The 12,494-nt window shown below is 39.9% G+C and overlaps 2 protein-coding genes across 4 annotated transcripts; one reads left to right on the top strand and one right to left on the bottom strand.

Moving 5' to 3' along the window:
* Window positions 1-793: 793 nt before the first annotated feature.
* On the bottom strand, window positions 794-1,144 carry RB195_001105 (uncharacterized protein; the record flags this gene model as incomplete). Its single annotated transcript, XM_064197720.1, has 3 exons — window positions 794-815; window positions 899-992; window positions 1,051-1,144. The coding sequence occupies 3 exons, from the start codon at window positions 1,142-1,144 to the stop codon at window positions 794-796; spliced, it is 210 nt and encodes a 69-aa protein (XP_064053601.1).
* Window positions 1,145-3,853: 2,709 nt separating this feature from the next.
* RB195_001104 (uncharacterized protein) lies at window positions 3,854-11,662 on the top strand (the record flags this gene model as incomplete). Of its 3 annotated transcripts, XM_064197719.1 has the most annotated exons (16): window positions 3,854-3,916; window positions 3,980-4,075; window positions 4,962-5,165; window positions 5,517-5,678; window positions 6,002-6,138; window positions 6,196-6,277; window positions 6,361-6,456; window positions 6,518-6,681; window positions 7,450-7,648; window positions 7,711-7,805; window positions 8,022-8,118; window positions 8,180-8,296; window positions 9,089-9,171; window positions 10,718-10,852; window positions 11,158-11,326; window positions 11,384-11,662. In XM_064197719.1, the coding sequence occupies 16 exons, from the start codon at window positions 3,854-3,856 to the stop codon at window positions 11,660-11,662; spliced, it is 2,178 nt and encodes a 725-aa protein (XP_064053599.1). The 3 variants fall into 3 exon arrangements, with proteins under 3 accessions (XP_064053599.1, XP_013305445.1, XP_064053600.1); XM_064197718.1 differs by lacking the exons at window positions 3,854-3,916; window positions 3,980-4,075; window positions 4,962-5,165 and having other exon boundaries at window positions 5,532-5,678; XM_013449991.2 differs by lacking the exons at window positions 5,517-5,678; window positions 6,002-6,138; window positions 6,196-6,277; ... (8 more) ...; window positions 11,158-11,326; window positions 11,384-11,662 and having other exon boundaries at window positions 4,962-5,420.
* Window positions 11,663-12,494: the final 832 nt, after the last annotated feature.

Genomic DNA, 12,494 nt, shown 5'->3' with positions numbered 1-12,494 from the left:
AGAAAAAAAAACCAAAAACAAACCGCGAATACGGCGATAGCTACAACAAAAAACCGCAGTACAGTAAACAGTTCTGCGGTGATTGTGAACAATTATTCATTTATGTAGATTCTATTGTTTACACACTCACAAATTTGAACGTAATATTATATATTTCAAGCTTCTGTTGGTAAGAACACGAAACGTGCTTATATCAACGATTTAGAAAAGTTTCGATTCAACAACAAAGTTTCGATGCTTCATCCTACTCGAACACTTGCTTAAAAGAACGGAAAATCGGTTCCTACACGTGTTGCGAGGTTGATAAAGGAGTTTTTTGAACAGCCTCTCTAGCATTCCGCCGAAGCAGAGGGGAAACGTTTCTTGCATGAATAAAAAAAATACGCGTAGCGGTCATCGATACAAAAAGCATGAGAGCTTCGATAGTCACATACTTAGCATTACGGCGATTTAGAAAACTGAAAAAATCGATGGAGAGATTATTAAAGGCAATGTGGATCATTCGGGTTTGGTGCACTGCGTGTTACACATTAGTTATAGGATAGTCGGCCGAATTTTTTAACATTCACTCATCTTTGATGTTGAAGCAAACAGTCCTCAAAACCTACCGATGAGCCAAGTTGAACTCACCTATGTCTTCCCTACTAAGAGGAATTTCTTTCTGCATTTGAGGCAACAAAACCATTGGAAGGCGACGGAATAACACGTACACTACATAAGATACGAAGGTGAGAGTAAACCTCATCAGTAGAGGCGGGCCAACAGAGTTGTTCGAATCCATGTGGAGGTGTATCTAGTAGGAAACCTTAGCAAATCTGGAAACGAATAGTGAACACAAAAATAACAGTTTTGTATAAGAGAAAAAACGAAGGAACAAAGAAAGATGAGATAATAGCACCTTACAAAAATCTCTCGAGTCTTCAAATTACAAGGAAAGTTCACATTAAATATTCTTCTTAGCTCAATTGAAAGTGTATGTTGATAAGAATGGTCTGAACAATAATCCATTCGAACATAAATCAACACAAGGAAATAAATTCAATGTGTAACTAGAAAGGTTCAGCATAGTAGAGCAGCGTGTGGGCTTCGCGATAGAAACACAACTGTTGATCGATTCTTTCGGCGGTTGTCTGACATTCCGCATATGAAGTCATAACAAGTTATACAAGACGTTTCGTAAAGATGGAAGAGACTTTTAGGGGTAGGCAGTTGTAGGGAGCCGATGTCGAGGTTGGTGAGGCCTCGTTCAAATAGAGAACACGAATATAACACATTGTGAAACTTAAATCTGAACTTAGTTTCGTGAAGAAAAGACATAGTTAAGAGTTTGAGTTTAGAGTACGATTTTTCACTCGCACATTGTGCCTGAAAAATACAGAGTGGAAGTCTGAACGTGTTTGTTATGGAAGAAACGTGCAGTCCGACATGAATAACCTAAGAAGATCAAACCAAAACAATGCAATTTCATGTGGGCGCACATCCAAAACGTTTGACACTTTCGATGAAAGTCATCAGCATCCCAATTACTGATCACATTAAATGAGCAAGATACATCCAATGCCTATTATAAATATTATCTTGTTCAAACAATCGAATGACAGTGTTCTACTTTCACAGCGTATTGTAAGGAGCAATAAATCATGTGTGCTGCATTTCAATCACTGAGAGCGAAAAAATACTTGCGTCACTAACAGACTGTAAGAAAGAGCACAAGTTTTTCTCATTTGCAAAATAAAAAGACTTGGGCACTTTAGTAGGTGCATTGCTGAGGAAGCAAGGAAACAGGGAAGGATTTCTAGAACTGATACATCGAAAACGACTCAAAATGTCACAAACTTTAAAATAATTGAAGCCTAGACTTTGAGCGTACAACTTCAATAAACTTCTAAATGAACCAACAGAGTTATGAAGAGTGCATCGAATATGAAAGCAACCAGAAGAAGCAGATGTAATAGTGTGAGTGACTGCCAGCATAAATGCAAATTTGTCATTAGCAGACGGCTTGCGAGCGGTCAAAAACCTTAGCAGTTTGCCAAATTTTCCCAAGTAACGTCAACCGGATCGATTAAGTTATTGTACTGCTTTTATGTTTTGCTTTTAGATGCCTCAAACAAAACCAAATACAACAAACATAGCAAAAACACGAAAAAAAAGAAGCATAGCATACGAAAATATCATAAAGAAAGGAAAATGAAAGCAAACGAAAAATGTCGACCAATATCGATGAGGGTGACGTCAATTAGGGAAATTTGGCAAGTTGCCAAGCAAACCGCTCGGAGGGCGTCTGGGAGCCGTCAAAACCGCGCTGCTCCAATGCGACCGCTCGTGCAACTACATCGTTTTGACACGACTATATGTGGCCAAACTCGTGTTAGGACGCTGCCGCACCATACGTGCATTCGCTCAGGGTTTGAAGAAAAAATTCTTTGATGGCGTGTCCAGAATCTCCAGAAACGGATAGATTCCCGGCGCCGCATTCATACTCAACTGAGGATTATATTCATACGCTTCAACTTTGTGAATGATCTGATTCAAGAACTGAACAGAATTAAACGAGCGCTTTTAACAACAAAAGGACGCCTGGAGGACAATTCTGCACGAAGTCTTTCAAGGAAAAACTAGTTTTTTTTTTCGTGTTCTTTCATCGAGGAGATGTCACTCGGCAACTGTTGCACGCAACGAGACGTAATGGCGGAAGTATTACGGGTGTCACCTCAAACAAATCAAAAACCAAAAGGACAGATGAAAAACACGTTATTTGTTTTCATCTCAGAGGTAGCTTTCGCAGAAATTTTCGATGTTCATCTCAGTGGTAGATATGTCACAAGGCATAGTCAGCAAGTACCACCGCGAGAACGTTAACGTCATTAGAACTAGATTGTCTTTAACATTTCATCAACAATAAATAAAGTCGGAACTGAATGTGTTTGATCGGATGAGTGCAGCATTTTTGCCGTACCGACACCCTCGCCTCTCTGGTTTAATTTATTCGTAAAAATATAGCATCAACACGAAAACATCCATCATATCCAGTTAGCAAAAACCGAGCTATGGGACTAATACACATGTTCCATTGGTTATTCAAGCTTAGCAATGGTTTAAAATGTAGTTGGGGGCACTCAGTTGCGCTATTATTTCTCGAAGTAAATAAATCAATCGGGACACTAAGGAGCTGAACATTATTCTTAGAGGACCCATGACATGTAAGCTGAAGTTACTAAGGCTGTCCGCAGGGTTCAGAGCCGCGCGGTCGTGCGGTTTTGGCTCTGGAACCTAATCATTAGTCTTAAGGGATCTATGACATGTAGGCTAAAGTTACTACAAGAAAAACAATTTGGCTCCCAGAAAGGCGTGATTGAGTGCCACTCCCTCTACTACATCTTACTGCAGAGAAGTACTAAACAACTAGGAAGATGAATGAGATAAACTAGGGATAAAGGATGGAGATCCGACAGCCTCTGGACCCGAAACGTAAAGAAGAAAGCAGAGATCCACTGAAAAAGAAAGAAGTTCGAATCCATGTACGGTAAGAGACGGAAGTGTGTGTAGCTATTGCGTACCCTCCACTTTTCGCACTACCGTACGACAATGGTAACGAGACCTAACCTGGGAGTGGTTATTGGCACTAACTGCTGCAGGAAATGAGTGATATTCGACTGTTCGGTCATTTTCGAGTGTCCCACTTTTCACTGGGCTCCAAACATTTTAAGTCAGCTAGTGTCCGATTATTATTCAGTTCTAGTCAGCAGTACGTAGTGCACTTCATCACTGGGAACATGTCCGTACCTGGAGTTTCCGGAAATTTTGGACAACTCCATATTACAGCTCGAACTACTGTATGACCTGATTTCGAATGGATAGCACATTCGTTCGCCCAATAGTGATAGATGAAAATGTGACACTGGATATCCATCAAGTATGTTATGGGATTATTCGCTTACTTTTTCACTTCTTTTTGTTCTGTGAGTTTAGAATTTAGGAATTGGAAACTGACGTTGGAGGTGTGGTTTGGGACAGTGCTTTGGTAGCTGCTCATTATTTTATTAAACACAAAACGAAGTACAGTGGAAAGAAGGTTTCATACTTGTTTTATCTTTTGCTTTCTAGTTACATATCTATATTTTGGCTTGCCATGCGTCTGGTTTTGATTTGCCCTGAAACTTTCAGAAACAGAGCTCATTGACAGAAAAAAGCAAATCTGACATGGTGGTGAATATTCTAGAGGTAGCGCACAACGAAATTGTCTGTATATAGGGTACTGAATAGGGAAGTTATTGAACAGTATCACATGAAGTAAGGAGATGGTGAACACAGTTTCAAAAAACAAATCTAGAAGTCAGAGGCCAGAGTAGCCCACAGGTCTCTGTTAACACGACAAGGCCATTCTTTAGAGTGATCAAATGAAAGGGCGTGATGTAAATTGCGTCATGGAGACATGGACTTGCCTCGTCGTGTATTCTCATCGCAAGTGCTTTTTGCGCGTTTGTATTTCATAATTCTTATGGGTAAAGGGTTGCTCGGTCGGGTAAGCTAAGGTCATTGAATGTTCAATGCTTCCGATTCATGGATTTACCTTAGGGGTAACCGATAACAATCCAACTTGAATGCAAAATTGCTACTATTCTTGTTATCCACCTAGCGGTAATCCCTTCCAGGTGTTATTTGACCAAATGTTCTTTTTGTTGCAAATTTCGGGTGTAAAGTCTGGACTGCTGCTTTCTTTTCTTCGAGAGTAAGTAAAGAGTATAGTATAAATGCTTTCGTGTTCTGGTGATGAAGTTCTCAAAATCCCGGCACCCTTTCAACGTCGCAAGATTTGCATTAACTCGATTTGATGTCGTCAAAACTCTAAAACATGCGGTTCACTCTAGTACTTTTGTTCTCGCTTTTAGGTACTCATAAATTTCGAGTAATTCTAAGAACGGTTTGTTTTCTAAAACAGTGCTCTTTGTTGTGTTTAGGTACTTGAACTGGGTTCTGGAACAGGTATTTGTGGTCTCACATTAGCTGCTCTGGCAGCTGATGTAATCATTACTGATTTACCTCCACGTCTACCGTTGCTTGAGAAGAATTTCGAAGCCAACCGTTCCAATTGTATTGGTTCAGTGACAATCCAAGCTCTCGATTGGTCTGATCCTGGTGCAGTTCCCGACGTAGATGTTTTAGTTCTAGTCGATTGTGTCTACTATTTAAATAGTATAGATCATCTTATAAAAGTATTGACATGTTGTAATGCCTCAGAAATTCTTTGCATCTATGAAAAAAGAGACGTAGGTGAACCTGTCATTGCTGAAAAAGTCTTTCTTGAAAAAATTGTCCAGTTTTACGATATATTAAATGTGCCTGATTGTGACCTACATCCTGACTATTCGTGCTGTGATGAAATTTCTGTGATAAAACTATTTAAAAAGTATTTCTAACAGACTATTTTCTGTTATGTACCAGTTGGTTTTCCATGAGGTAAACTATCTGTATTAACTTACAGACACAGTGTTGCATTACCTTCATTTTCACAGTCTTTTTCTGGGAGTATGTATCGAGATCCGGCAACATCCTCGAACTACGACCAGATCAAAGTAATACACTATTCCCTTGATTGGAAAGTGGACTTTGTGGAGAAGAAGATCACCGGATCGATACTAATGACGCTAAAAGCCTCAACGCACGTTGATAAAGTTGTAGGTTATATATTGAGTTACTGACTTATGTTTGGAGTTAAGCTAAATATGCAATTTAAATTGTTGACACTGAACGGTGCATTATGTTTAAAAGCTAGTTAAACGGTGCCAATCTGAGGATTTCGAGATAGGTATCAATTAGCTTGACAGATATTTGTTGCTGCTCTAATTTCACTCATCCTGGTACGATTATTTCAATTTTGAGAAAACTATATGCAGCAACTTATGTACTAGATCGATGAATTCCTTTACAAGTTCGTAGGTCTCATCAGTTTACTCCAGTATTACTTCTTACCTTCCATACTGCTTATTCGATCATCCAGATCCTCGATGGCAACAACTTGTCGATCTCTTCGATAAAGATGAATGGCCAGGACCTCAAATACAACATTGAGAAGGGAACTCCAATTGGAGACAAAATAATAATCCATACTACCTCGCTGTCAGAAGGACAGGAAGTGTAAGACGGTCGGCTTGGGAGGGTGTCCAGATTCGTCAAAAGGTTTATATTATTCAGGAAAATCGAAATCAAATATTGTACCGCTAAGGAAGCAACGGCTCTTCAGTTCTTAGATAAAGAACTCACGGCTGATAAGAAGGTATCGCAAAGAGCTTGTTATCTTTTAAGCCCGCGCTCTTGTCTATTTCATTGCGCTCATTATTTGTTTAAATTGTTGTTTAGGGGCCTTATTTATTCTCGCAATGTCAAGCAATTCACGCCCGCTCTGTCATGCCGTGTATGGACACACCATCAGTGAAATCAGTCTACGATGCACACGTCAGTTTCTAATTTATTTTTCTAAAAGTGATATTATATCATCCTTTCAAGAGTCGTTTAGGTTAAAGTTCCATCTGGTTTGATATGTCTCATGAGCGCTATCGGCAAAGAAGTCAAGGTGGACGGTGACGCAACGACGTACACCTTCAGTCAACCTGTTGCAATTCCATCTTATTTACTAGCAATTGTTGTTGGGCATATGGAACGTAGGGAGATCAGCTCGAGGTGGGACCTTTTAGCACGTTCTTCCTTCGATGTCCTTATTTTTCGAATCAACCCCGTACTGCAATATGTTATGCATCATTCTCCTTCCCATACATGCGATATTCGGAGCTCTTCACTTTTTGACGGTTGGGGGAAGGACCACATTCACTCTTGTACGGTTTTCGAAGGGACCTTCTTCACTTTTGGATGGTTGGCAAAGGATTCCTCACCGCTCGATCTGCTTCCCGTGAGCTAGGTCCTCTCACCTGAGGAGGGTCTGGCTCCTCCCTATCGCGCTTATGCTCCTTCCTTCTTGGATGTGATTTTAGTGTTTTCACTTACACTACAGTTGCGATCAATAGGAAGTTGACCTTTTCTTTTCTAACGCACTTGCATTACGTCTCTTCCAGATTCAATTGCCTCGTTTAAAAGACCCCTCTCTTTCTGAGTTAAGAACTACTGTTCAGTTCAATCCCACACTGAATACTATCACCTGTCTAACCTTTTCTTTTTATGTTTCAAAATTGATCTACTTTATAACATTAGATTGAGATCTTCCCTATACTACACAGTTAAAGTCTAGAAGGTAAATTTGAACCTAAGTCAGAGTTGGGTGCAATTTGCTAGCCATGTCCAGGTCTCCAGGAATATAACGTCTGTGGGAGACTGCGATTAGAATAGTTTGAGAAAGATTGCTTTTTTGAATAGGTAACGCGACATCCATTTTACAATCGGGATTTGCTTCTTAGGTGAACATTCAAAATAGTACTATGCTGGTCTTGAATATAGATGTGCAGTCTGGTGCGAACCCTCTATCGTTGTCTCTGCAAAGTGGGAGTTCGAAAGCACAGAGAAAATTCTTCAAGTAGCGGAGCAAATAGCGGGACCGTATCGATGGGGAAGGTACGACCTCGTCGTGCTGCCACCGACTTTCCCCTTTGGTGGAATGGAGAATCCATGTTTGACATTTGTTACGCCAACTTTATTGGTGAGTTGAATCCTATTTTTGTCAATATTCCTTCTATAATATATATGTATGCTCGGTTTTAGTCTGGAGATAGGTCTCTTGTTAATGTTGTAGCACATGAAATAGCTCATAGTTGGACTGGTAATCTCGTAACTAATGCCAGTTGGGAACATTTTTGGTGAGTGAGGTGAAGATAAAATGTATCTTTTCTTTTTCTGTTAGAAGGCTTTTTCAGTTTTTTTGGATTCATACAGTATATATGAAAAGTTTTGAAAATGAACCATATTCCTTAGCAGACTTCTTTTCGTCAAGTGCATTTTGTGATTATGTACGCGTCTACTCCGAGAATTATTTAGAAAGGTGACTGTTTTTTAATAGTATAGATTCATTGCAGGTTAAACGAAGGATTTACAGTGTTTCTGGAGAGGAAAATCCATGGCAGACTGCAAGGTGAGCCTGAGAGGCAATTTGAAAGTGAATGCGGATATGACGTGAGTTATCGTTGTTGTAAAACTGCCTAGAAAACTAAAAGCATTTGTAAGTCTGTTTCAGGAAGCTCTCACAGTTGCAGTGAAGACATTTGGCGATTCTCATGAATTTACAAAACTCATTCAGGATCAGCGTGGTATTGACCCTGATGACGCTTTTAGCTCAGTGCCCTATGAGAAGGTAGAGTGATCGTTGCCTGTATACACAACATGTAGAATTTCTGACCTTTCTGCAGTTCGAGAAATAGGCGAGAAGTGCTGCCGTGTACTTTATCAGCAGATTACTTGTGAAACTCTCCAAATTATGTGTTGCGGTTGGTGGGAAGTGAGTGAGATTGAAGGCAGCATACCACGAATCTGACGCAGTGAGGAGAACCGTTGGACAAGGTAAAGATGGGGTTGTAGATTGAGGGGTCAAGGGTGGTTCCGCTTATCTCTCCCTAACCGTTGTAAAAAAAGCAGCCTTAAAAACTCTGTTTTTCACGTCAATTTCAGCTGCAACGCTCCGCGTCCAGCTGCGCAGCGGTCGAAGACCAGTGAGTTTCCCTCGACTCCCTATTCAAGTGAAACCAATGAATAGTTTGCTGAAGGGAACAGAACATATACATAGAGGAACGTTTTAACGTTCCACATAGAAACTAAAGCGGTTCCCACGCCGTTTTTTTTTAAAGGCAATTAGGAAGGGGTGGGTGGAAGCACTCTTGATCCCGCAATTTACAACCTCATCTCTAGCTTCCCCCGCGGTTTCCCTCGCCACATCAGATTCGTGGTACGCTGCCTTTAAGAGAATGTTGCTGTATCGACTTCTTGGTGATTCCTTCTCTATTCCTCCTGTTAAGTTTTTTTTTTTTTTTTTTTTGCGAAACGCTATGATTTTATTCATGGAAATGCGTCATATGCCATAAATTCGTACATGCTTAAACACACGGATGGCTAAATATGCGAGCAGTGTTCACTATTCTTGTCTTTGCAGGGTTCTGCTTTTCTCTTCACTATCGAGCAACTCTTGGGTGAACCAGAACGATTCGAACAATTTCTTCGAAAATACATTGAAAAGTACGTAAATTGCTAGTTAGAAATTTCCTTTCCTAGTTCTGCATCAAGTATTGTAGCAAAGTAAGTCTGTCGATGAATATTAGCGTTAGAACCGGATCACGGTTAACCGGGTATAATAAAACGCTGCAATTGTTTAGTTGTAGTTTATGAGACGAGCTCGTAATTCCTGGCATTCTCCTATCAGTGGTCGTGATTTGAAATGCTAATGACATAAGCACGAACATATTAATAATGTTTTAAGATGGGTTGTGCTGATTTGAAGCAAATTTTCGAGACCCCACCTATGCACTGCCCATTCAAATGATGACACACAGTGCTTTTTGGATTAGCAACAAAGTCGAAGTCTGGAACTAGGTTGTTCCGCAAACCTTTATTTTTCGTTTTAGTTCCAGAGGAGCCTGTATGTGTGCTCTAATTCCTCATGATTTATGATGAAGCTGTGTGTTTACATTTTCTCAGAAACGTGGGTCGAAGGAAACAACGCACAACTTCTTCAGAAGCCATAATTCTGCTGTTCTACTGGCGAAAATAATGTATGTGCATGGTGTCACAGTATAATTGTTCTCTGAAAACAGATCACACTGAAGGTTCGACACTCAATGTAAAACTTGTAGGGGTGTTCTTCATGTCTCACTCAAACATATCTCACCGTCCAAGGAAAAAGAAAACTTGCGACTCACGTAATATGTTCGAGTCTGCTCTTTCTGGCGCCTGTAGGATTATAATCTCATGCTTCTGAAAGTTCCCTGATAATGGAACAATGTACTCTGTTTCGGTGGAATTGTGTGTATCAGCTTCTAATCTGCTGCCTATCAGTGCAAAACTTTTGTTCAAATGAATCGCGTGACAACGGCTCTAACTTTGGAGCAATTTTCAAGAATTTATTTACGAATTGACATCGTTGAAGATGTTTCTGAAGGTAGCCAAATGACTTGTTTTCCATAGCTGAAGTCCCTTCAGTGGTTGGAAATAATAGAAGGAATGAAATCAACCCAGATCTACGTGGAAAATTTCGGGAACATTCCGACATGAAGTACTTCAATAACAATAAAATTGCATTGGAAAAGCATCGTGCATTTTTTTTTCGAAATTTCATAATGTCTGATATTTCTATTGTGATGAAGTTGGAAAGTTTTGAACAATATTTTTCTCAGTGACAAATATTTAGGACTCTTTGAAAGAAACACTTGACAAACTCCTCTCATGTTTAGAGTTCTTTACAAATTCTTAGATCGTACCAATCTTGCGCCATCGGATGTCAGTAAGAGTTGGGATGCCAATGGAAGAGGAAATTCATTGGAACGATGTTGATCGATCCTAAATTGTGCTCTACCTACCAATTTGTGTTTCAAAAATCTCTTGTGCCGTTACCTTCGTATCTAAACACGTGTGCCTTACAACTTTTAACATAAGTTCTCTCTTTCTAAGGAACATAATGAAACCTGCTGTAATCAGGGAAGAGTATGCTTAGTATGGTTAAAAAAACTGTTCTCGACGCTTTGGAACTATAGTCTCTACAGAATACAAACACTTCCTGTATTTTAAGATATGCGTATCAAAGCATCACAACTGACGTTTGGAAGAAAGAGCTGTATTCATTCTTCGCCGACAAGAAAGCTGTTCTCGATACAATTCCCTGGCAGAAATGGCTCCTTGAGCCAGGGATGCCACCGAAGCCCAAGTGAGCTATCCCTTATCCAGTATTTGTTCTAATAAAACGTTCCACCTCTTAGAAGTGCATGCGTACGAGATAGGCGACTATGACGGATTCTCCTTCTCTCTTTTTTTACTCTTATGAATAAAGGAAAGAAATTTACTGATTTTCTGAAATTCACGGTAAATTTTAAATTAGAGTTTGATGAAGGAGTAGAACTTCTCGTATACGTGTATTTCTTAGTTTTACCGTATAACTTTTGCTTTGAACAGAATTTAAGAAGTGATAGGGGACCTCCTGTGTCATGTCAAATGAAACAAAGTCGTTCGCAGATATGACTCTCGATTAATGGAAGCTTGTCGCAGCTTGGCTGCTGAATGGACTTCAGCACCAGACGGTGCCCCACCGGCCGAATCATCTGCATTCGAGAAAATGTCACCAACTCAAAAAGTTGCTACTCTGGACAAAATTCGTCTGAGCGGCAGATTCACAGCAGCAAAAGTGAGCACGAATTCTGAGTTATTGCTAGCTTTGAAAAGAGGAAAATATTTTATTTAGATGCCGGCGTTGACGTCGAGCTTCAAGTTGGATGAGGCAAAGAATTGTGAACTGAAATTCAGCTGGTTGATGCTAGGTCTCGACACACAATGGTCACCGATTATCCCAAAGGCTCTGGCCTTTGTGCTAAGTGTAGGGCGAATGAAGTTCTGCAAACCGATCTACAGGTCGTTGTTCAATTGGCCAGCCGCTCGTGCCTCCGCTGTTCAGCAGTTTGAAAATAACAGGAAGAACATGCATCCGATCACGGCTGGTATTATTGCTAAATTGTTAACTTAATTTGCGTTTTTTGACGTATGTAAGCATAATTTATTTGAAATTATAATAACCTCTTTTTACCGTCTGTTTATTCTTGTTGTTACTCTTCATGTTTAAGCTTTGAAGATTTACTTATTGGGACTTTTTGTCATTGTTGTAGATAGCCTAAAAATCGTAATAAAATGCGTGGTTGTGGCGTGCTGCGAGTTCATATGATATTTGTCGCATTGTTCTATAGTACAAAGATGATAAGCTGTCTTGTTGAAACCAGGCCAACTGATAACGAGGCGGTCTGAATGTGTCAAAACCTCGATAGTGCCGCATAATCCCGTCCTGGGTAGGGTGGACCGAAACACTAGGGAAGATTCATTTCTATCCTCTGCTACGTTCCTCTAATGAAGTTACTTTTGGTTTTTTGATAGATGAAAAATCCACTGCTTTACGCCTTCAGCAGTGTCTACGACGTTTTTTTTTTCGCAATTTGAGCTAAAATTTAGGAAACAAAAGTAACTACACCGCTTTTAAACGCTAAAAAGAAAAATGGTCTTTTCAGTATGGTTTTTTAACGTTTAGATTGGGTCATCTCTTGCTAAGCTCTCATTGATGTTACATTTTGCGTTGGGAACTTATACGTAACGAGTATGAGACAGTGACTTAGGAACTTGAGCAGATAAAGCCGTCGCTGATACGTTAGCGCTCGCACTTGTCATCAGAAGTCAAAGATAGGCGGTTCCCTTCGTTCGCTCCGTATTTTTCATCTATATTTTGTCTCTATGCAAATTTTCTTACCCTTCATTAACACCATAGGAAATCTTTATTCTTCAAGATAGAAATATTTCTCTAAGAATAGTTC

This window comes from Necator americanus, chromosome IV (genome assembly GCF_031761385.1).
Source record: "Necator americanus strain Aroian chromosome IV, whole genome shotgun sequence".
In the NCBI taxonomy this organism is placed as follows: Eukaryota; Metazoa; Nematoda; class Chromadorea; order Rhabditida; family Ancylostomatidae; genus Necator; species Necator americanus.
Note: the sequence above shows the minus strand (reverse complement) of the source record. Positions and strands in the feature narration are given on the sequence as shown.